General features: G+C 46.0%; 2 protein-coding genes across 3 annotated transcripts; both read right to left on the bottom strand.

Moving 5' to 3' along the window:
- Positions 1 to 640: 640 nt before the first annotated feature.
- Positions 641 to 4,558, bottom strand: sod1 (superoxide dismutase 1, soluble). The gene is made up of 5 exons (XM_023805242.2): positions 4,404 to 4,558; positions 3,036 to 3,132; positions 2,766 to 2,835; positions 1,405 to 1,519; positions 641 to 1,011 (listed from the first exon to the last, which is right to left on the bottom strand). The coding sequence occupies exons 1-5, from the start codon at positions 4,473 to 4,475 to the stop codon at positions 904 to 906; spliced, it is 462 nt and encodes a 153-aa protein (XP_023661010.1). The 5' UTR covers positions 4,476 to 4,558; the 3' UTR covers positions 641 to 903.
- A 595-nt stretch (positions 4,559 to 5,153) lies between these two features.
- scaf4a (SR-related CTD-associated factor 4a) lies at positions 5,154 to 21,147 on the bottom strand. Of its 2 annotated transcripts, none has more exons than XM_023805241.2 (20): positions 20,945 to 21,147; positions 17,048 to 17,131; positions 16,846 to 16,890; positions 16,267 to 16,428; positions 15,974 to 16,115; positions 15,633 to 15,778; positions 14,711 to 14,881; positions 14,316 to 14,443; positions 14,017 to 14,131; positions 13,733 to 13,933; positions 12,941 to 13,026; positions 12,666 to 12,856; positions 12,437 to 12,537; positions 12,103 to 12,216; positions 11,755 to 11,911; positions 9,892 to 9,998; positions 7,073 to 7,235; positions 6,877 to 6,951; positions 6,618 to 6,752; positions 5,154 to 6,443 (listed from the first exon to the last, which is right to left on the bottom strand). In XM_023805241.2, exons 1-20 carry the CDS (start codon positions 20,972 to 20,974, stop codon positions 5,590 to 5,592), a joined length of 3,207 nt encoding a protein of 1,068 aa, XP_023661009.1. In that variant the 5' UTR covers positions 20,975 to 21,147; the 3' UTR covers positions 5,154 to 5,589. The 2 variants fall into 2 exon arrangements, with proteins under 2 accessions (XP_023661009.1, XP_023661008.1); XM_023805240.2 differs by having other exon boundaries at positions 14,316 to 14,446; positions 20,945 to 21,145.
- Between the last annotated feature and the right edge of the window lie 1,327 nt (positions 21,148 to 22,474).

Here is a 22,474-nt window from a genome sequence, read left to right as displayed (position 1 = left end):
GGAAGTGGATTAAACGTTCTAGACTTGCAGTTTTCAGGATAATCTTAACAGTCCCGTAAAACTCGTAAATGTACTGATTTTTTAAAATCCAATTACTAAGCTTATAAGGCTCACAAACAGTCTAACAGAACAAATAACTGAGTAAATCTTAGTCTTCCAACTTCGCGCCGACTCTGGAGTTAATAAGACAAAGGTGCCCTCTAGCGGTTAACAGACGTTAATTGCGTAATTTTTGATTAAGAAAAAAATACTGCCACCTAGTGTCAGACCTATAACTTAAACATCACCAACACATTTACGACGTAAAATGTGGGGCTTGAAATTCTATGGTTATGCACTTAGCGGGGTAAGATTAGCCACCAGTAAGAATAAACGAAGCAACGGCCAGGACACACTGAACCAAATCAGTGACTGACAGTGGACACCAAGTTCACTCACATCCATTTAAAGCCCAAGCTCTAGGACCAGGAATTATCACATGGTCATTCAATGGCCAGGAACAAATACTTGAATGTTGACATTTTGGTCCACAGACATCTAAGACTCTAATTCTGTCTTCAGAGACAGAATTAAAGTCCCTCACTCTTGCAATGTGCATTTTTAACTACGACATACAAATAAAAAGAAAAACACTACAAGATCATGGATTACAAGTACATTTGGTAAAAGGGTTAACAATAGTCATTTGAAACTTGCATTTGAAAATGATACTTAGCCAACTCACACTGAAAAACTTTGGAAATGTGAAAAGAACAAGTGAAAATGCATTACGGGCCACTTTTTATAAGCGAAGTTTACTGGGGAACACAAGCCCAAAAGCTTACAGAGCATCTTATAAGAGGGGTACGCCGTCAGCTACTCTACAGTGGTTCCATTGCTTCGTGTTGGGGTCGACTTGGACAATCACTGAGCGATGCCTATGACACCACAGGCCAGGCGACCGCCTGCATTGCCCGTCTTCAGACTCTCATCATCACCACCCTTTCCCAGGTCATCAGCCTTCTCATGAATCTGCAACAAATGGGAGGGGGGAACATTTTACTGCACCCGTCTGTCAAACATAGGGCGTCTCTCAATACACACAATTGACCATACTTGTGTTCGTGTACCAGTTCTGCATCATCTCCCACTTCCATAGTCCCAATAGTTAGAATGAAAGGATGGAGGATGGTAAACGCCCCCTGTACGTCATCCTTGCCCCGCCCCAAATATCAAGGACACATCAGCTGCATCCAAGCCAAACAAAAACAATCCCATGATTCACAGTCTCAAATTCGTTCTTGGGAAAACTTAGCAAGATGTGGTCTTGGTGAGAACAAACTACAGTCTTCGCATTCTTGGTATTGAGAAACACCCACGGTCAACCGAGAATGAGGGGGGGTAAAAGGAAGATATTTCCCTCACCACCATTGTCCGGCCAATAATAGAGTGTGGTCCAGTCAGGCTTATGAGCTTGTCAGTAATGTCAATTTTGGCTACGTTATCTTCAGCAGTCACGTTTCCTAGGTCACCAACATGCCTAGGAGGGAAAAAAAGAAACGAAAAAAGGTTAGATACCTCAACTATAGCATTTAGCATAAAAGGAGAACAGTAGTCAGAGTGCGTGTGACTGGAATGTGCTACTGAGGAGCTTGCAGTAATAATCAGGCTAGTCTTGCATCAATTTCTGACTTCTGCAAGTAGATCGGTGGGATAAAGCAGAGTAACAAAGCAGAGATGAGAAAGCAAGACTGAACAAATTATTCTTGCTCAAATTAGTCTCATACCAGCCCGATTGATGTCGACTTCCCAGATGTTTCTTAAATTATCTATGCAAGTGCAATTTATAAATCCCTTGATACCAATTTCTTCCATTCTAACTGTGGTTTACACATTTCTTTGCAGCGGAATTTCCCAGACTGCTCTTAATTCACAGGACTAAAAAGTTGACTTCAAAATTGAAGTGAAATAGCTCTGTTGGAAGAATTATTCCAATCCAGTGCAATGTGACCCATGGCATGTTGTAGAGTAGAGGGTCCATTATATAAGGGACACGAGATCGACACATATAGCAATGAGCTGGATGGGGATTATATACCACAAGGCCGAGGGCTAAGATACACATCCACCTTTAGTTACTATGTCAGACAAAAGTACACTTAAGACTCGCGGAATCAGCCGGGAAAAGGGGTTGATAAACTGGTTATTTATAGCAGTGTTTCCCAACCCAGTCCGCAGGGAAACTCCAGCCAGTCCACATTTTCTATCCCCTCCTAGCTCCTTGTCAAACAGTGGACCATCTGCGGGTCCCAGAGGACCAGGTTGGGAAATCAATCTATAATAGATTTACGATAAATGCAATTCCTGTGATTGGAAGGTTGTTGATTCAAACCCCAGCAGAAGTCGCATGTCTGTGGGCCCTTTAGCAATGGGCTTATAGGTCAGCTTCAGGGGTGCTGAACCCCCCAAGGGTTACTCTCACCTGTGTGCGTGTGTGTCAAAATCGGGGAGGCATAACATTAATCCCTGTGGGGAAATTCAATGTACCACTATTCTATTCAATCTTGAAAGTCGCTATAGCACCTAGAACTCTCAACATCCTATGCAATATACTAAAATTAATTTGTAAATGCCCCATACAGTGACTACGCATCAGTTATAAATTCCAGATCATTCCTCAGCAGTTACCAGAAAATCCTCTACTGCTCGCCAGTGAGGAAAAAGCAATGGATCATTCAGACAACGTGGAATGGTGCCCAAATCGATCATGGCAATGTTTGCCTCACCTGATGTTGTCAGCTGGTCCCCCATGAGTCTTGTTATGTGGGTTGAAGTGAGGGCCAGCGCTCATGCAGCCTGGGAGCCCACAAGAAAAAGACACTAAGGCACAGAACTGAAGCAGAGGGAGACCAATATGCAGGTGGAATAATGAGGTGCACGATAAGTAAGCGCCAAAATTTTCCTTAGAGCTTGCAATTTACAGGTTCTCTTCAAGTGCAAGCTAAAAAGTACACACAAGCCCCCCCACGAGGACCAAGGCTGGCCACAGGGCTCACCGTTAGTGTTATCTCCGAAGGTGTGGACGTGAAAGCCGTGCAGACCCGGCGTTAGGCCCTGTATCTCGCCAGTCACCTTCACAGGAGCCGAATCATCCTGCCAGTCATATTTCACACCACATCCTCTCGTTACAAACTCAAGTTTATCATAGGGAGAGTAAGCAGCCAGTTACGCAATGCATTAAAACCATACTCTGCATAACCAACTACAGGTAAACATATACAAATGCAGGTGTTTCAAAGAATGACGTAACCAGCGTAAACACAATGCAGCGTACACATAGAGGAGCTTTCGCCAGTTTTTATACAAGTACACTTGCTCATAGAAACTGGACGTGTACATAATGGACAATCTAAGAATCTTAACAGCAACGCCTAGCCCTCAGATGCTAGCTGCAGGTGGAAAATGCGTAATGAAAGCGGATCCCCAAGGGAGTACGTAAGGAGTAGGTAGGGAGTAAATGTCAAGCAACGGAGCCTCGGTCAGCGGCGCGTTACCCTCGTGCGACAGACGGAACTGGATTTCACTTCGCAAATGAATTGCATAATTTATTCACATTAGTCTGCACTATGGTAGCTAATACACCTGGAAATATAAACTGTGCACATGAGGTTATGCGCGGAATGTAAATAACACAACAGATACTAACAGCTACAATTATGCTGAGTCACTATGAACTCTGCATACGAACACATACTATGCTGTATGCCAAGTGGATACGCAGGATAACCGACGTTTTAAAAAAAAAAAAAAAAACTTTGAAGCGCGTATAGAATGACATGCATATTTAACTACCTGTTGCGCTGTCAAAGTCATCCGTCTATTCGCATCCCAGCCGCAAAGGCTTCCGCCACATTGTGGATTTAATGACCCCGTAAATGCACGAAGCCTCATGTTCTTTCCCACCAGTTTCGTGCGAAAAACGCGGACTTAAAACCGTCATCACCCAAGAGAAAAAGCGCGTCCATGGGCGGCCAAGGCGACTCGGCGGGCCAGTTTACAAGCAAGCAGAACCAGTATCTGTGCGGAATTAATCACAGCATGCGATTTAAGCCTGCACTGCACGATTTATACGCTGCTTATTTGAAAACGCTACTTGCGTTAAAAAAGAGCATTTTCAGCGTGAATCAGTCAGAATATTCATGTTACCTGAAGTCCCGGAACTAAACTACACCAGGGACAAATCGATGTGCATTGATGAAGGGAACACTAAATAAACGTAAAGTTAAAAAAAAAAAAAAAACTAAGTATTGAACTCCAGTCCATGGTAGCACGTTAGGCCTTACAAGAAGAGAAACGCAACATAGCATCCAACGAAAACGCCAACTACAGCAAACAATTTAAAAATTAACGAGTCATTACGTTACCTGCTGCTCAAAAAACACAGTCCCGAAAACATCCCCAGAACCCTTAAGAACGCATACAGCCTTCCGCGCCATTACGTCTATCGTATCACTGCCTACAACACAAGCGAAAGCGCAGGTCGGCACAAGCGCAGCAGCATAAATAGCTAGCGGACGGGCTGAATATCCCCTCAGCCAATTAGCTGTGAGCAAAGTGACGCCTCCCTCTCTGCGCATGCTCAGTTCCTCGCATCCAAAGTCAAGATATTATCGCGCATGGTCAGGCGGTGCCATGTTGCGGTCGCAGGTGTTTCCGCATCTGATTGAGTTTGGGTAATGTATTCAAATATGGCTAAGTACCACATAAACCGCAGACTCACAGCCAGGCCTGTCAGCTCAGTCACTAGCCAGGGAAATAGATAGTGCGTGGTGTGTTCAGCTTCGTAGGCAGGTGAATATGTTGCAAAAGGTTGCATACGTGAACTACGCTTCTTGGTGAACGAATCAACCGTCCTTGAAGATTTTCTGCCCTATGTCTAAGAGTCACATGAACTACGATAAGTATGGTGATCGTTACTTCACGTCTGTATGAATTGCTCGTAGTGCGTTTTTTGTGTACGCGCATCCTGCCCGGATCTGACTGTCAAGCCACCGCCGAGACCCTGATTTGAATAAGCGGGTGGAAGAAACATGTATGATATTCTGTGGCCTGCCAAAGTAGATATACTAAATAATTTCAGTTAACCGCAATAAAGAAACGATAATGACACAAAATCGGTACGAAAATAGTTTATTAAAAACAAATCCCTAAAGCTCAAATTTTGGAGGAAATTTAATTTCATGTTTTTCTTTATTAACTTAAAAATTATAGAAACATCTAATTTCCTATGTGTTGTAAACATTTAAAGTTAAAAAACTTTACTGCAAAAGGGCCTTTTGTTTGTTTTCTTTGTGTCATTTGGATTCTATTTCTTCAAAACACAAAGGGGTATGACCAAAGCTTCCCCCTGAAAACTACAAATAGCTGCTGAGCCGCATAAGCATATTTACAGCATTATTCTTTGTTGGTTTCTTTTTTGTTTGTTTTTCTTATGACATTCAAACTCAAAAATGGGACGTTTACAGGGCAGCGCTCCACGTGCCAAGAGATTCACGGTTAGATATATAGTTTTTCTTTAATTTGTACGTGTGAAGCACGTCTATTTGAACTCTAGGATTCTGTCTCCTGGGCTTTTTCTGCAGGTTTTGTCACTGCTGAGGGCTCTGAGCTCGTGGGCTCCGCAGTCACTTCTGAGGGCTGGGCCGGCAGTTGTGGTACTGGGTCCTGCTGGGTTAGTTCTTTAACAGAGTCTGCAGAGGGCTCGGTGCCGTCAGTGTCACGGTACCGGTCGGCACCGTCTGCCTCGTCGGCCTTGTCCCGCCGGTCATCCCTGTCCCAGCGTGTGCTCCTCTCCCTTGTCCCAGGCTCACGGTCCCTGTGGCCGCTGGTGCGGCGCCCCCGCTCCTCCGGGTCCCGGGCACGCTCTTGCTCCGGGCTACGTCCCCAGTCCCGGCGTTCCCGGTCCCAGCCTCCCCGCTGCTCAAATTCCTCGTGCCGGTTCCCGAAGCGTTCCCGTCCCTCCGGCCGCTCCCCGCCACGCCCCTCACTCCCACCGGCGTAAGGTGGCCGTCGCCCCCCAAACCGTTCCTGATCCCTGTCCCGTCCGAAACCAGGCCGCTCATTTCTGAAGGGCCTGCCCTCTCGTTCATCAGGCCCCTCTGGGCCCCTAGGGCCACCGGGCCTTAGGAAAGGGGGCCCGTGAGGGGAGAAAGGTCCCCTGATGGGGTGAGGCGGCGGCATCCCGAAACCTCCTGGTGGAGGTTCTCGATGCATCATCTGAGGGGGGCCCCTGTGCATCATCTGGGGAGGCATGGGGGGCATGTTGGGGCGAGGTGGGTGGAGGGGAAAGCGCTGCATGTGCGGGGGCGGCACTCCTGGGGGGCGCTGCAGGGGTATCATGCCGGGCCGGGCACCCAGGAGACCCCCCGAGGGTGGACCTCCTGGAGGAGCAGCCACCTGATTCCCTATAACAAAAACAGATTGGCCACTTATAGTCATCAGTACTTTTCAGGCACAAATACAACAAAATGTCCTCCTCTAGTCTTACTGAAATTTAAAAAAAATAGGGGAAGAACTGGTATGGATATTTACAGAATTTACAGCATGACTGTGACCAAGGAGAGACGGGAGGTACCGACCCATTCCGGCCATCTGCTGGGGCATGCCCCCCTGGCTCAGCCCCGGCACCGAGCCATGCACAGCTTCACCACTGTTCCTTGCCCCAGGATCATTGGACGGGTTGGAAGGGTCGTCCGAGCTACCAGGCACAGTTGCTGCATATGGACCAACACACGTTTAAATTAAGTGGAAAGCAAAATATGGAAGAAAGAAGGGAAAAAAAACACCAGGTGAATCCCACCCTGACTCAGGATGGAAAAGATGTGCCCTTTTGCTTACATGAGGGCATGTTCACGGCAGGTGGGGGGGGTCCTGTAGATCCCAATGGGGGCATGGCATTGGGCGGGAGAAATCCTGAAAGAGTAGAAGACTGGTCAACATTTAACTACCCCCTTGGGTCTAGTTATCAACCAGACTATAATTCCATACCCTTGAGAAACACTAGTGTACCCAGGAAGATTGGTAGGTCAGGTACCTGGAGGCATCTGCATAGGGTTGAATCCTGGTCGCATAAAGGGGGGAGGGGGTGGCGGTGGCACCCCAGGAGGAAAGGCGGGGGGTGGTAGCCCCATGTGTGCTGGGAAAGCTGGGGGCTGAAGACCACCGACGGTTCCCATAGGCTGAGGACTGGGGGGCACCTGAGTGACAGAGACGTATGTTTACTGATAATCACGTTTAGTTTTATACTGCTTATTACCAGTCCCTGAAAATTAAAAATAGCCCTGGAGTGTCGGGGGGGCAGGTATGGGGTGGGGGTGGGGAGTCCTCTTCATGAGTATGTAAGCTGCTGCATGTCTTTTTATTGGCCCACTGTAATGAAGTCAAACCAGCAACCAAAATGCACACCAGTAGCAAACAGTATACAGTACTTAAGAAATTAGCCTACATTTACACAAGTCTGGCACAGAGAAAATGGTTTTATTGCACAACCCCCTATCCTCAGTGTCCAGTGTAGCAGAGGGGGGTTAGTCTAAAGCCCTGAAAATGATCATCAGACTTAACTGAACACAGTACTGCAAACAAAATCCGGATAGACGACATCAAAAACTTCAGTGAAAATGGTGAAAGTTCAGAATAAACTTCCAAGCCGAGCAGGGAAGGCAGGTTTCTCAGATTCATTCCAATTAACACTTGAAAGAACCTAAACACATCCTCAACTTCACATTGACAGACAGCTTTTCTTCATGCTGTTTTGCAAATCAGTTTTGAAAAGCTTCAACCTTAAAGTTATAACAAATGACAAATCTGTTATCTGTTTAATTAAGAAGTGCGCCACGACCTGTGAACCATACAAGCCCCTCCAGATATCACACTCTTCTCCATTTATGCATGGTGCATCCTCCAAATAATAGTAGTAATAGTAGTTCCACTCTCCTGGAACTATAGTTTGTCACAATTACTTACCTCTACACAGCCAGATGGATGTACGCAGCAGTTAGTGACAGTGATGGGTGTAGCATGCTCTTACCTGGCAAGTATGGTCTGAAATTACCAGCTCACCACCACTTCACCCATAGCAGATGCAGGACTTTTCTCACTCTTTAACAAAGTTCCACATATTTTAATCTATTTCTTATTGTGCCATCAACAGGGTCAGAACAAAACCAATCTGCTTCCTTTATCATTTAACACGTTCCTATCGTGTAACATATCATGATGCATGAGCTCTTCCCTGAAGCACATCTCATGTATCTTCTCAAAAAGCTGTTGCTGGGAAAGGTGTCGTTTCTATGGGGATTCTACTCGGAGATGTCAGCACCAACATGTCTGCCTCCCTGCCAGCCATGGCTTCCTGACGGCCTGCTTTCAGAGTAAGTGGTGTCCTGCTGTTAGGAGGACAGTACAAGCTGACAGCCTAAGGAGAGTCCAGGTTCAGCCCCCAGTGCCATTACCAAGGACCCCCGCTCTGCCTAAAGAAGCAAATAAGTGTGATTATCTCAGGGGACGTTTCTGCTAAGATCGCAAGTTCAGAACCATGAAGTGGTGGGCAGTGTATGCTGAACAATATCTGCCTCAGGGTTCTGCACACCTGGTGATAGTCCTTCCTCACACCCCATTTCAGACTTTGAACACACAGACAGCCCCCCCCACTCCAGACCCTTTACCCATTTTCATCTGTGTATGTAGAACTTCTCCTAAATTGCTTTATTTCATTCATTGTCTGGTGTGACATCTGATGCAAAGTTTTAGCAGTTTAGCATTTTCCCTAGAAATCATTGACTATATCCTTCCACTGTTTATCCATGAGTGAACTTTGGCAAGACTGAAATAAAATTCCACTTTAACTCACCTCTTCAAAGCCCATACCTCCTGTACTTTGACCACTTCACCAAGCTACAAACTTTGAAATATGCCCTCTGTTCATCTCAACCTGTAATCTGATATGATCAATGATCTCCCGCATACCAATTTAATTCACAGCTTGTGGCCCAAATAATTATAGACTGTAAGCTTATTCTGATATTAAATTGCAGTGCTGGATTTCCAAGATGACAGCTGGCAGTTACTCTGTGGCCAAAAATGTCACCACACAAACTAGGTATGACAAAAGAAGAAGTAGACCCAATAGTCGCATGGATGCCCATTTTCCTAAGGCCTGATTTTTCAAAAACATTCAGTTGCATAAGACTTGGAAAGCAGAATGAGGATATTTCAGTTCCATAATATGTTTTAAAAAATTGATCTGTACTAGTTGCGGTGATTTACTAAAATAATCTTTCAAGGCAGTTTTTAAAAACTTGTTACCATGATATACTTATATATTCCAAAGAGTAATTTTTTATTTGTTAAGATTTCAGTAGCATAAATTGCTGTCTATTTTTCATATCCACAAAAACCCAGATGACTTCTCCATCCTTGTAAGTCTTCTGGGATTAAAGCAGTTTTCCTGAGAGCCTTGAGGAATTTATTGTACGACTATTAACACCTATAAACACAGTTTATTAATAAATACTCTGAGGTGGAACCTTAATTCACAGATGAACATCGCAGGTCTGGGTTGAGAAACTCTGCACAAGAGACATGGTGTGAGATATACAAAGAGGGTGTGCTTGTGTTTTCAAAATGCAATGTAGACGAAACAAAGCTGAGAAATCAAACACAACACCAAGGGCTAAACGTGCCAAAACCAAGCGAGAGCACATTTCTTACAGCACATAAATCAGACACCCGATGTATCGTATTTCCCTGCAAAAGAAAAAAATATACTGTTTATTAGTTGAGGCCTAGCGTAATGTGGGGTGGGGAGGGCGTTTCCTCTTCCACCTGGGTCACCTTTAGTCTGAGGGGCTTTACCTGTACGGAGGCGGCACCTGGGTTTTCATCGGCTTGCGGGGGCTCGGAGCGGCCGTTCTGTGCCACCTCGTCCGGCTTCTCCAGGTCATTCTGGACTCCCTTCCACTCTGTGGGATGATCCCAGCACATGGAGTCACACCGAAGCACAGGAATGCCAGCGAGGGAGGAAGCCCCGATCAGAAAAGAGGCGCTACTTCTTTAAAACTGGCTATCCTGACACCAGGTGAAAATGACATCATTATGCAAGACAAATTGCAGTGACCTCAAGAAATACTGGTCAGGTCAGGTCAGATGAGGTGGGGGAGCATACACAGGTACAGCACGTTGCCATGCCCACCAAGGTATGATAAATATGGGATGGCAAAACAGACTGTCAGTCTCCTCTTGATCTTTCATTCAAAACAAAAATCCAACCATTAATTGAAGTACAATTCAAAGAAAAAAAAACAAATTTCAAATAAATGTGTGCTACATTTACTGGCATTATTTAATATTTGGAGTATGCACCCTATGCCAAGATAACAGCTTTGGGACTTTGAGTCTCCAGTAATGCTTAATGAAGAAGATGATCACATGGCAAGGGATCGAAGCCATTCCTCCATACAGAACCTCTCCAGATCCTTCAGATTTCAAGGTCCTCGCTTGTGGACTCTCCTCTTCAGCACATCCCACAGGTTTTCAATGGGGTTTAGGTCTGGGGACTAGCATGGTCACAACACTACTTTGATTTTGTGGTCAACATTTGAGAGATAAATTTGAGATGTGTTCTGGATCATTTTCCTGTTGGAAAACCCAACCACGGCCAAGTTCAAGCTTCGATGCAATACCTTGCTGATACTTGGAGTCCATGATACCCTGGGTTCTAAGAAGTGCTCCAGAGTCTTGGAAAGAAAAACGGCCCCACAACATCCAAGGCCGACCACAACTATTCACAGTGGAAATTAGGTACTTTTCTGCATGCATATAACTCTCTATACACCAAAAATGGCTCTGGTTTTTGTTGATAAAAAAATAGAGATGCATGATATATTGGTTTGCGTATCGGTACTGGCCCAATGTTCATTAAAAACGAAGACATCGGCAACCGTAAATCTTGGTATACACTGCCAGCCAGTATTTAGACTTTAATCAATATACAAAGTTAGAAGTTGTTTTCCCATCTGCTGATGCTGATATTTTACAAGCGCTAATTTAGTTTAAAACTGCTAGTGATACACTATGTAGTAATAGTGGACCAGCAGGTGTTATGCAGGTTTGTGTTTATGATCTATAGTACAAGGCTATGCTTCCCCCCCCCAGATCTTCAGTTTAGATGTATTGCAAAGGAGACTAAAGGTCAAAGTTCAAAATCAATGTACTGCCCATCTTTTTTCCCCACATGCTTTTGTTTGCTGGGTGCCTCCATTCTGAGGACTGGGATATACTGCTCATCTTGCATATGACATTTTGCCTATTACATAGCGAACAAGTATGCAATTCTGGACACACCCTAAGGAAATCTAGCCCTAAGGATATTTATAGCCTAGTGAGTCATGGCCAAATACTTAAGTGTTTCTAATCACTCAGATGAACTTAGAAACATGGAATTATGAGTATGAATATACTTCAGTTTGATTTTATGTGACTTTCTAGGGTGACAATAATTGTGGCACACATATTTGAGAAAATGATTCTTTTCTCCTTTCAATTATTTAACTTCAGCAGAAATTTTTAATAGTGTGAATGAAAGGTCAAGAGGATAAACAAGAAAGACTTTCTAAGATCTCATTTTGCTTTTTCGCTTTTATTTAGCAAGCGAGCCGATATTTGTGCAGAGTGCAGCGGCAGAGGACGGCAGGGGGGGGTAACCAGCGGGACAGATACCTGGGCAGAGCGTTTCACCATCCAGCATGCCTCCCTGGCAGAAGCTGTCCAGGTCCTCCAACTTCACTTTACTCCAAGGTATGTAGGTGACGCCCAGTTCCACATCCCAGTACTGCTTGTACTCTGGTTTAATGCCTTTGTTCAGGGCCCAGGCAATCTGGCAAAAGGAGGATGAGTAGGCAAGAATGCAGGTGTCAAAGAAAACACACGGGCTGATCCTGTAACACCATAGACGGTGATGCCCCAACGCGCAAAGTACTGGAACTAGAATTGAATGTACAATCAACTGTCGCCACCTGCTGGCTGATTGTATCCCTGCACTGACACAGTGACACACTGGCCCCCTACCTTAATGGCTTTCTGGTTTACTTTGAATGAACCCCTACTGAGTTTCTGTAGGGCCCGGAAGGCGTCCTGTCTGTGGACCATGACGATGTACGCACAGCCCCGCGGAGGAATCATCTAGAGGGCCAGAAGGTGGAGAGGGGTATTAGCAATCACACTCACCTCAGCAGACGCATTAGTAGCTACCAATGTGTGCGGGGAAAAGGTGACAAGTTAAAGCTACAATTAAAACTGTGCAGCGAGATCATTTTGGCATGCAGTGTTTTTAAGGGAACACCTGACCAAATTTAACCAGGTGAAGCCAGCCCCCTCGGCCCCCTCCAGAGCCGCGACTCACGTTGATGGACTCGATCTGTCCAAACTCCTCCAGCAGACAGGCCACATCCTGCTGTTGAGTCCGCTTGTCCAGCTGGCCAACCCACAGTGTTGTACTGCACACTGCGAAAAGCGAGGGGGGGGGGACATTAAATCACAAGGGTGACACCAGATTCCTTTCAAAAGGAACGAATGGCCGCTTCGAATTAGATTAAACGGGAAATAAACAACAAAGCGTCGGGCTGACGCACCGCTGAGGGTCTCGTTCTTGGTGTGGGGTAACCCCTTAAGCCGTCGCTCCCTCTCCCTCTCCCGCTCCCTCCTTTCCTGGGACCGGGAGCGTGGCGAGTGGCGCCGGCGGTCCCTGGACCGCGAGCGAGAGCGACGGTGCCGCGACCGGCGGCTTCGCGAATTGGACCGCGATCGCCGTCTCTTTGGCGACCTGCACCCGGGCCAGAAGAGGGGTATCAGTGACCTCCGACCATGATGTTTGACTCAGTGAGATTACATGTTTTTATGTTGTTACCTGGAGCCTGAGTGGGACCTCGACCTTCTGCCGTCTGGTCGATGCTTTCCTTCCATCTGCGGGGGGTCTATATCCATGGAAACATCCTGAAAAAAGGGAGACTAACAATTAATACACTTCTTCATTCCTGTGACAGTGACATACAGCAATCAGCAAATGGCGGTGCAATGTTTAAATAAAAGTGCAATATTTTGTTATCGAGGGCTAAACTTAAAAATAAATACTATAAAAACCAGTGGTTCCCAATCCGGTCCCCAGGGAGCCACAGACAGGCCACGTTTTTGCTCCCTCCCTGCTCCCCAAAGACCAGATTGGTCAAAAGCAGGGGTCTCCAATCATTTTTAGTGAGAGCTACTTTTGCAAAGAAACTGATCTGGGGAGCTACAGAGACCCCTGCTCTAGGCTGCCGACTGCGAACACTACGCACGATAGGCTTGGATTTGGGAAGGGTGATGCACAGGATAGGAACTCGGTGCAAAGGGTGTCGAACGTCTTCCCACTCCATCAGGCTTATACAGCCAGGCATTTTTGGGTTGTGGGGAGAGCGAGACCCTGTGCAAGTCGCGAATGGCCTTGGCTAGATAAGACCTCCCCGAGCAGGACTCTAGAGCACCAGCACAAGGCCATCAGATAAACAAAGGCCCAGACAGAGACAATTCCCTCTTCTATGTGGGCTGCCAAGTCTGTACTCAGGCTTAGAGTGCCTTGGGGCTCTTTTGGGCTACGGTGAAAGAGAAATGCTCTAGAGGGCTCCAGTTGAGGGATGCAGCCGGGTTGGTGGAGGGCAGACACCTGCATCTGATGGACCATGTGCTGGCCGTAGGCCTCGTTTTGTGGAGCGTACACCCCGGGGAAGCCCGGCGGCAAGCCAGAGCCGACCGGCATCTGCTGTGGAAGGAGAGGCTGGCTCATCTGTGACATCATCCCCGGGTAGGCCTGGGGGTGCATGAGACCGAAGTTCTGGAGCTGGCCGTTTGGAGGAAGGGCGGCCTGCTGGAGAAGAGCGCGGCAGTGAGGGGTGAGCAGCAGATCCACCCAGGAGAAGGCAGCCTCAGAGTGGCGGCGGTGAGCTTTACCTGGTGCGCGGGATCTTGTGGCATCCCCATCATGGAGCCCTGGAAGTGTTCCATCTGTGAAGTCTGCGTGCGGATCTGAGTGTATGCGGCTTGCTGTATGTTCTCGTGGAAACCACTGCGGAGATTGGAAAAGCACTGGTTAAAGACACGGCCAGCCCAAGTACTTTCGAATTATTGGTAAAATCAGGAAGTTGCAACGACGTTTTAAATTAATTTATATGCAGTTTAACAGTAATCAGGTGTGGCACAACTAAAGGGCAATCCACATAAAATAATGCGTTTATGAAGGAGACACTCACAAGGGGGGCATGGCCGGGGCACTGGTTGCCGTCATCCCCGTCACCGCTGTCGTCGCGGCTGTCGTTTCGTCCTTCTTGGTGTCCTCAGCACCATCGGGCTCGTCATCATAGTCAAATCGGTCCAAGAGCTTCTGAAGGGAGAGAAAGCACTCCAGTAAGCCACATGAAAAGAGCCGCCCAAAACAGTGCTTCTCAGCCGAGTCCTCAGGAAACCCTGGACGATCCGCAAAAACAAGGCCCAGGTTGGATAAACACTGGTCTAGAATGATCCAGAAATGCCCCAGATTCAACCCCCAGATGAGGCCGACCACACTCCAACAGACTCATCTACAAAGGTAGACATCACACACGTAGCGGCGCCCCAAGGAACCACCCTGGCACCACCCTGGCACCACCTTATCAAAAGCAGCCTTTTGTTCCACGGGCTGGGCAGCCATCGGGGCGAGCAGGGGATTCTGCATGTGGGAGGCGAGCTGGGCCCCCTGCAGCTGGGCCACGAGACTGTTGTCCAGGGCCGGAGACTGGTTTTTGCCTGGCTGCTGGAACGTCTGCAGCATCTGCTGGAGCTGAAGGGCAGAGGAGGCGCGGCATTAGCGAGATGAGGGGGTGACAAGGGGCAGCTCAATGTCCTTCTCCATACACAGCTCCAGTAAACAGCCCTCCAGAAACGCGGGGAATATGCGCTGCCACATTCCCCCCAAGGACGATGAACATCACATCAAGCAAGCACAGACAGCTAACTGAATTACACACTATCCTGCTGTATTAGTTAGCCAATTTAATGCCATAGTCTTGTCTGTTTTTTAAATTTTCTAAAACCTTGACCAAGAAAATCATGCAAGAATTCTAATGTACTTGCACTTATGTGCAAATGGCAAATAAAGTTTCAATTCAATTCAATATATACTTCATTCAAAATTTTGGGAAAGCAGCAGACTATGGCCGCTCAATAAAAATTATCACGACTATTTTGGTCAATACTGAGATCACTATTACTCACAGACTGAGGAAGTATCACGCATTTACTGAACTATGGAAAAAATGTGTCTGTGGATTTCCTTGAACTCTAAATATAATTTAACTGAGAACCAAACAATTACGAATTACGATTAATTGCCCAGCCAAGTTTTCTGTACAGTAATTCTCAGCTTAATTACGGGTAAAAAGTGCAGTTCCTTCAAATGCACACAGGATGAAAAATCTGAAGGGGTGAAAATCTGAATCTGACACAGCTACAGCAGTTTGAGTGCGTGGCGGGGGGGGGGCACTGCCAGCCACACGGGTCACCACGGCGACCAGCCCATGTGGCGGACTCACCTGCTGGCCCTGTGAGGACTGGAAGAGCTGGGCGACAGCGGCGAAGGCGTCCGAGTTCTGCAGCTGCGGCACGGCTGCCACGATGGAGTTGGCAGTGACGGCGGGCAGCGGGTCGGAGGTCACCTTCACTGGAGTTGGGGGGGACCCTGGGCAGGGAAGTGCAGAAGAGAGTTATAAAAAATAAAAAAAAAACAGAAGGAAGGAATGAGGAGGAAAAACAAAAGGAGAGAAAAGGTGAGAAAGGCAGAAGAAAGAGGGACAAAAAAAACTGGTCTATTTTTAAGCTGAAAGCTGCATCGCAGTCTGCGTTTGAAAGCGGTCTGGAGACCCGCCGAGCCTACCTCCATCCGGGCCTTCGTGGTCCACATCCGGCACAGAGGCACTGCTGCTGGAGCCCGCAGCCATGTCCAGCAGGGGCTGGATGATCTCGATCTTGAACACGCCATTCTTCTGCCACAGGTTCAGAACTCGCACGATCTTACTCTGCGAAATGGACAGGGCGAACATCACTGAGCAAGATCACTTGCAGGAAAGGAAAAATCACCCCCTTTACCATAGAAAACAAATATTTTATTAAGTTTCTACTACTGCCCCCAACACTGTCCAGCCCCGCATGAGCGCACATGCAGCCTACCCTGTCTTCAGTGGGACACAAGCACAGATTCTCAAACGTTCCTGTGATATTTTTGGTGAACCGGGGCCCAAACACATCCTTATCAGCCCCGAACTGGTGCCGGGACTGTCGTACTATGGAGTCCACCACGTAGAGACCAGGAACCTTGTACTCCGGTTTGCACTGAAAGGTGAGTAGCAAAATTAGGGTTTTCACCCAGCCACAGATCAGCCTGGTGTCCAGAAAGCTGGCGGATCGGAACTCTTCTGCTACACCTTCTAATACAATACATACCATGAAGTGCTTTTGTAAAATACCAAGTCGTATTGATAGGTAAAACCTTAAGCTCTACAGGACCAAACAATTTTAAAAAGCTTGAGGAAGCCGTTCAATTCACTGACATTGACACCTTATATCACGCGGATATTAGGCAGCTTTTTTCCATCATATGAAAGTCATGTGAAGTATATAAAATGAAAATGTCAAGAACTCTGCACACCAGTGTGCCTGTCATGGCCAGCGCAATCACTTCTCTGAGCATTGAACACAATCTGACTGGTGCTTTAAAATGTGGAAAAAGGGGAAAATGTCTCCACTTACTTTTTTGATGAACTTTTCAACTATCTGGACGACGTGCTTGTACAGCTAAAAATAGAAAAAATAATAATTATACATATACGTAAGTAACTTCTGACTATAAACTGCACCATTTCTCAAGGTAATGTGTATATTCTGCTATTGCACAGGGAGGCAAACAACAATTGTTTACATGATCCATGCTTTGCTGTTATTATGCTCTTACCTTGATGGCTTTTATGGCTGATTTTGTTATCGAAATCATCTTCGCCCGCGAAATGGGAGGTTTCATGTCCATTAAGGAGAATAACTGCAATAAAGAGAAGAAAAAAAAAACTCAATGCCATTTGCCTCTTAAGTGAATGCAGTTCTCGTCTGCAGTGCCTGTTTGCTCTTCCCTCCTAACCAAGGGATCAGACACTTCCTGGCTGTGAGTGTCAGAGAGGTGCTGGTAACATAAAGCATGCTGACATCTATCCAGGGAAGTCTTGATGTCGAGCCTACATCCCCACAGTCACCCAGCTAAACGGAATGACTGAACCCTGTCTTCCCCTCATGATCCTGTATGTCTTGAGTTGAAGAGCCCATTCTAGCTCTAGGTCAAATCACAGTGAGACTACAGGTTTATTGCTACAAAACCGGCAGCCAGTTCCTACCCAGGGCTCCTGCAGTGTGTGCTGAAAATGGACACATAGGTACACAACCATGACCTTGAGAACCTTACGCATCTGGAAGTTCTGATTCTTAGTTGCGATTTTTGGAACAGTTTGGTAGCTATTGACCCGATTCCTCTACTAACATGAGCTTGAGAGACCCCTTATTCCCACCAAACACCAACACCATGAGCTCATCATAATAAAATGCTGGATGTGCATGAGGGAAAATTAACACTTGACAGGATACACAGAGGTCCATCAAACTGACCCGCTCACTCGCACAACAGCCGTATTCATTTTGGATACCTGAATGCTTTCCTTTAAATAAGCATTCTACTTGAACCGTCTATAGCCCAGAAATTGACCCGGTTATAAGCAGTTATAAGCATTTGGATCTTTAAAAACATAACAGCTGTAGAAGTAAAGGAAACCGGCGACCCCATGAACGATTAGCCCAGCTCCGACTACGCAGATGAACAAGCGCTCTCCCATTGGACACCACAACATCCACTTCACATCTCTTTAATGAAAACAAACTTCCCACGCGTAGCCTTGGAGACAGCAGTCAGCCAATGGAGCGGTGGTGGCAGCAATGGCCGTAAACCATAGCCGAGGTGGAAGGTCGGGGGGGCTCATGCACAGTCCTAATGCTGTGATGTCAGCAGAGTGGCACACAGCTTCTGCTTTAACTATGCCAGCACTAAAAATACAAGCAGACCACCCTGCGATCCTTTATTTGCCAATCAGGGATTAATCCAACCCCCAATCATGAATACAGTAGGACATTTGCTACAAGGACATGTTAAACTGTTCACTGCCTCATGCCTCTACAGGCAGGAAATATATCGAGGGGTGCAGAAAACAGGGCAGAGCCACTGGATGTTTAGTCTTTAAGATGGCCCAGGAATGCAGAACTGAAAACCCTCAATTAACATTAATAAACTACAGCCGCTATCGGAAGGACGTAGGTTCTAATCCTGAGAAAAGAAACCTCAATTGTTCAATTGTTATCTAAGATATATAAAATACCCTAAACCTTTGGTCCAGTGGTTCTCAACTTGATTAGTCTCGGGGTTCCTTAGTCCAGTGTTTCTTAAATCAGTCTTCAGGGTCCCCCAAATAGTCCATGATTTAGCTCTCTCCTAATTCCCTGTCAGTAAGTCAACACCCAAATTCAGGGTAAGAGCTGTCAACCACTGGGGTGCCAATATATCTTGGGTGATTTTAATTCATTTTTTAGAACATCACACTTGCTGAAAATTATCAAGCAATGTATTTTTGGGTTGTGACCCACCAGTTGAGAAACACTGCCTTAGTCTGTACAAGTCTTTACAATGAGATTTTCACAGATGGGTTCAAGTAACACCCAAAGACTGTATTCTACAGTCCCAGAATGCACCACACATCCCAATGCAAATCTGATACACTACTATGGTCGTCACCACAGAATGGCAGTATAGCTGTACACTGGATAGTTTGTTAGGCTTGACAGTCACCAACCAGACTGCCAGCCCCTGAGCAAAACACCTGTAACCACTTCAGTCACTGGGGTTCGCTGTTGGCTCAGCACACTGTTTGCCCTTAGTAGATGCAACCGTAGCTGAAACGTGTTAGAGATGTGCTTAACTTCTGCACAGTTGCAGTCCACAATATATCCCTGTTTTGGCTCTTAAGTTCAAAACAAAGTAAAAAAAAAAAAAAAAGCATTACCTATAAATCAGGCTAATGCTGTTTGTTTTTCTCTAAATCAGACATTTCCCCTCATGTGTGAAGTGATTGGGGGAAAAAGCATTTTTGTTAGTATTGCAATGAACTATTAAAAACTAGCACATATTGACTTGGTAAGTGATACTAGAAAAACTAACTTAAGGTTTAGTGTGGAAACATGGCTCTGCCAAGTGAGTCCAGTGAGGAGTTTTAAACTCCCCCACTGGTTTATGTTGCCAGATTTGGCAGAAGCCAAAGCTAAGTAGGTTCATCTAAAAGTACAACAGTGTCTGCTGAACCGCTAACCACATTATTACACACTCATTTAAAATCCTCCCTTCACCATGACGCTTTACCCCCACAGTGCCACCAGACTCCATGACAGTCCTATCTTCAAAAAAGTGATGTAGGGTCACAAACATTTTGTACACTAATATTAACCATGCCAACGTGCAGTGAAGTATACAGCCCAATTACGTAACATGTAAAGCAAAGATGCACATAAAATCTACCAGTCACACAGGCCAGTACTTCACATGCAGTAAAGAGCGAGGGGAACCAAACTGAGAATGGAAATAGAAAGCAGCTTGAAAAGTGAGAGTTTTGGTGAGTACAAGGATACATGTCTCCACCCAGGAAGAAAGAAAAAGTTTTATTAGAATAAAAGTACTTATATAATAACCAAACACTTAAAATCTGACAGAGAATTTACACATTTGCTTTTTAAACGCCATTCATTCATTTTATCAGTGACCTTTGTTACGTGCATCTCTTTCAGTTGCAGATCAAGGCTATAAAGGAGGATCGCTTTGAGGGTCGCTGACACAGAGATGCAGAAAGGAAGCCCACAAAACTAACTAAACACTAAAAATCAGTCAGAATTAAGACACCACGAGCGGAGGACACAATCCCCACTGAAGCCTAACATCCAACTTTATCACCAAAGCCACCTACACGCATCATCAACATAAGGACGCATTTATGAAGCAGTCTTATGCCATCATACATGAATGTGAATCTTTTACAGAAAAAGAATGCACTTTAAATATGTCTTGTTAATTAAGCTGCAAAGCAGATAACCGCACCGTCTCTAACCACCTCTTAGCAGTCCAAAATAACATTTCCTTTTTAGTTTGAATAACCGACCAAGAGTAACAGTCTGCGATCCCCGGGAGCTCTCAGCTCGCATGGGATGGGGGATTCACACCCCCACCGTACCCCTGCTCCTTAACTAGTTAGCCGAGTTGTTAACTATCTAGATAGCGCAAAAAAAGGTAGCTGCCGCCTTGGTAACGCCATACATGCCTCTAAATAAAATACAGTTAGCCGGTTAGCACGGCGGCCTGTCCCACGGCTTGGTCTAGCATTAAAGAGTAAGCTTTGGAAACATAAACAAAACCGTAAAAGTGCGGGAGCGGAGAAGGAACGTACAGCCGGGCGACACCCACACCCAGCCCGGCCGGCTCTCACTGGCAGCGCGGCGCCTCACGCCGTCATTGGCGGCGCCTTTGGCGGGGTCGGCCGAACCATCCAGCCGCACGGAAACGCACTCCCGCAGCCGTGTGCGGGACACTGCCGTCGACCTAGTCCCTCACCGAGAGGCCACCGGGGAAGCTTTGGGCACCCCTGTGTACGTCCAGCAGCGCGGCCTGGAAACGTAAATCCGGTCCGCGGCCTGGAAGCGAACACAGCCGCCTCGGAGGGGGCGAGTTCACGCATCGGGAAGGCGCTCAAACGTGCTCATTTAAAAACTGATTTACCTCCTGGTTGAATGCGTTGACGGCATCCATAGTCTCCCGTCGCAGCAACTTCCTCCTTTCCCGTCCGACACCCTGTTACGTGCAGTGTTTATCCCCGGACAGGCCGGTCTAACATGTCCGCTTCCAGCAGCTCTCCGGAGCAGACGGTCGGCGGGTACGGAGAAAGGCGCGGAGCACCATGGGATTGATGCAGTACCGTGCGCGGCAGCAGTGTGGCGCTGTAGCGTCGTTTTTGTTACGAGTCCCTGTCCAAGCCAAAAGCTGTTTATCCCGTTTCTCCGCTCAGCATTCAAAAATAAACGAACATTTGTAGTCTGCAACTGTACATTGAAATAATTAATAAAAGATGTATAGTATTATGTATATCTGCTTATGATTTGCATTTCTTAGCATGTCTTGTTAAATTAAATGAATGGGAAAATAAGTTGTATACCTTAATTATAAATTGATACTAATAATATTTCTAAATAAAGAAAATCTGTTTGTGCTTGAAATAAATATTGCGCTGAAGTAGGTTTTCTGTATAGTCTAATTTTGTTTAGACAATAGTACACAAAGGACACAGGAACGGGAAACTGGAACAATAATACACTTGTGCTTGTAGCACAAAATATCGTACCTAGATGGCGTCGTCTTCCCGTTTTGAAAAAATTATCAGAACGTTTTCCTTTGTGAAATGCGCCAGTACCTAATACTGTATAAGTGTGGGGATTTTAGCAGCATGGATCTTAAACGTTCTTACCAGACATCAAAACAGACAATGTCTGCAATGAGTTCCCGTGTGGTCCAACGTTACACGCAGCTCAAATCACGTAAAGCCCACTATCAATTGAGAGTCAGACTGTTTCGTAAAAGTCAATTGTGGACATATTGGGGAAACAACAATGATTAAGCACATGTACTACAAAAAGCTCGTGTGTATCGTATACGCTATGAATATGACGGGGCCTCGGAGTGCTTTCGGGTTATTTATGGAAGTTCCAATTAGTTGTTCCAGTGTAAAGGCAGATATTCGGTCTCGGGACTTAGTTGCTGTTTAATTATGGAGTCTGAAAGTAAACGTGTGTGTGTGTGTGTGTGTGTGTGTGTGTGTATATATATATATATATATATATATATATATATATATATATATAATTTTTTTTTACGTGGTCATTGGCACATATTTACAATATTTTCCTATGAATTAATGTGCTGGTTGACAATAGTGTGGTTTGGCAACAGTATGACAATAAAGGCAGGTCCTTCCCGTACTTTGTGTACGACAATAGAGAACGGTCAATGGACATTGTGCTAAGATGAACCAAAATGCCTCCCATGCCAAAAATCACGTTAGAGCACTAGGTGTGAAGTTGAGATGTACTCCCCTTTCTTTTCCCTTTGTTGTCTTTGCTGAACTCGTTCAGGGTACAGGGTCGTGTGTGTGTGTCTGTGTGTGTTGGGGGGGGGGGGCTGAATGATTTACAAGCGGGGGTGAGATCACATCTGCTCCCGCTGTAGCCCAAGATCGGATTATACCGTAGCCATGTA

The sequence above is a fragment of the Paramormyrops kingsleyae genome, chromosome 18, assembly GCF_048594095.1.
Source record: "Paramormyrops kingsleyae isolate MSU_618 chromosome 18, PKINGS_0.4, whole genome shotgun sequence".
In the NCBI taxonomy this organism is placed as follows: domain Eukaryota; kingdom Metazoa; phylum Chordata; class Actinopteri; order Osteoglossiformes; family Mormyridae; genus Paramormyrops; species Paramormyrops kingsleyae.
The sequence above is the reverse complement of the archived record's forward strand: the minus strand, read 5'-3'. Positions and strand labels throughout refer to the sequence as shown.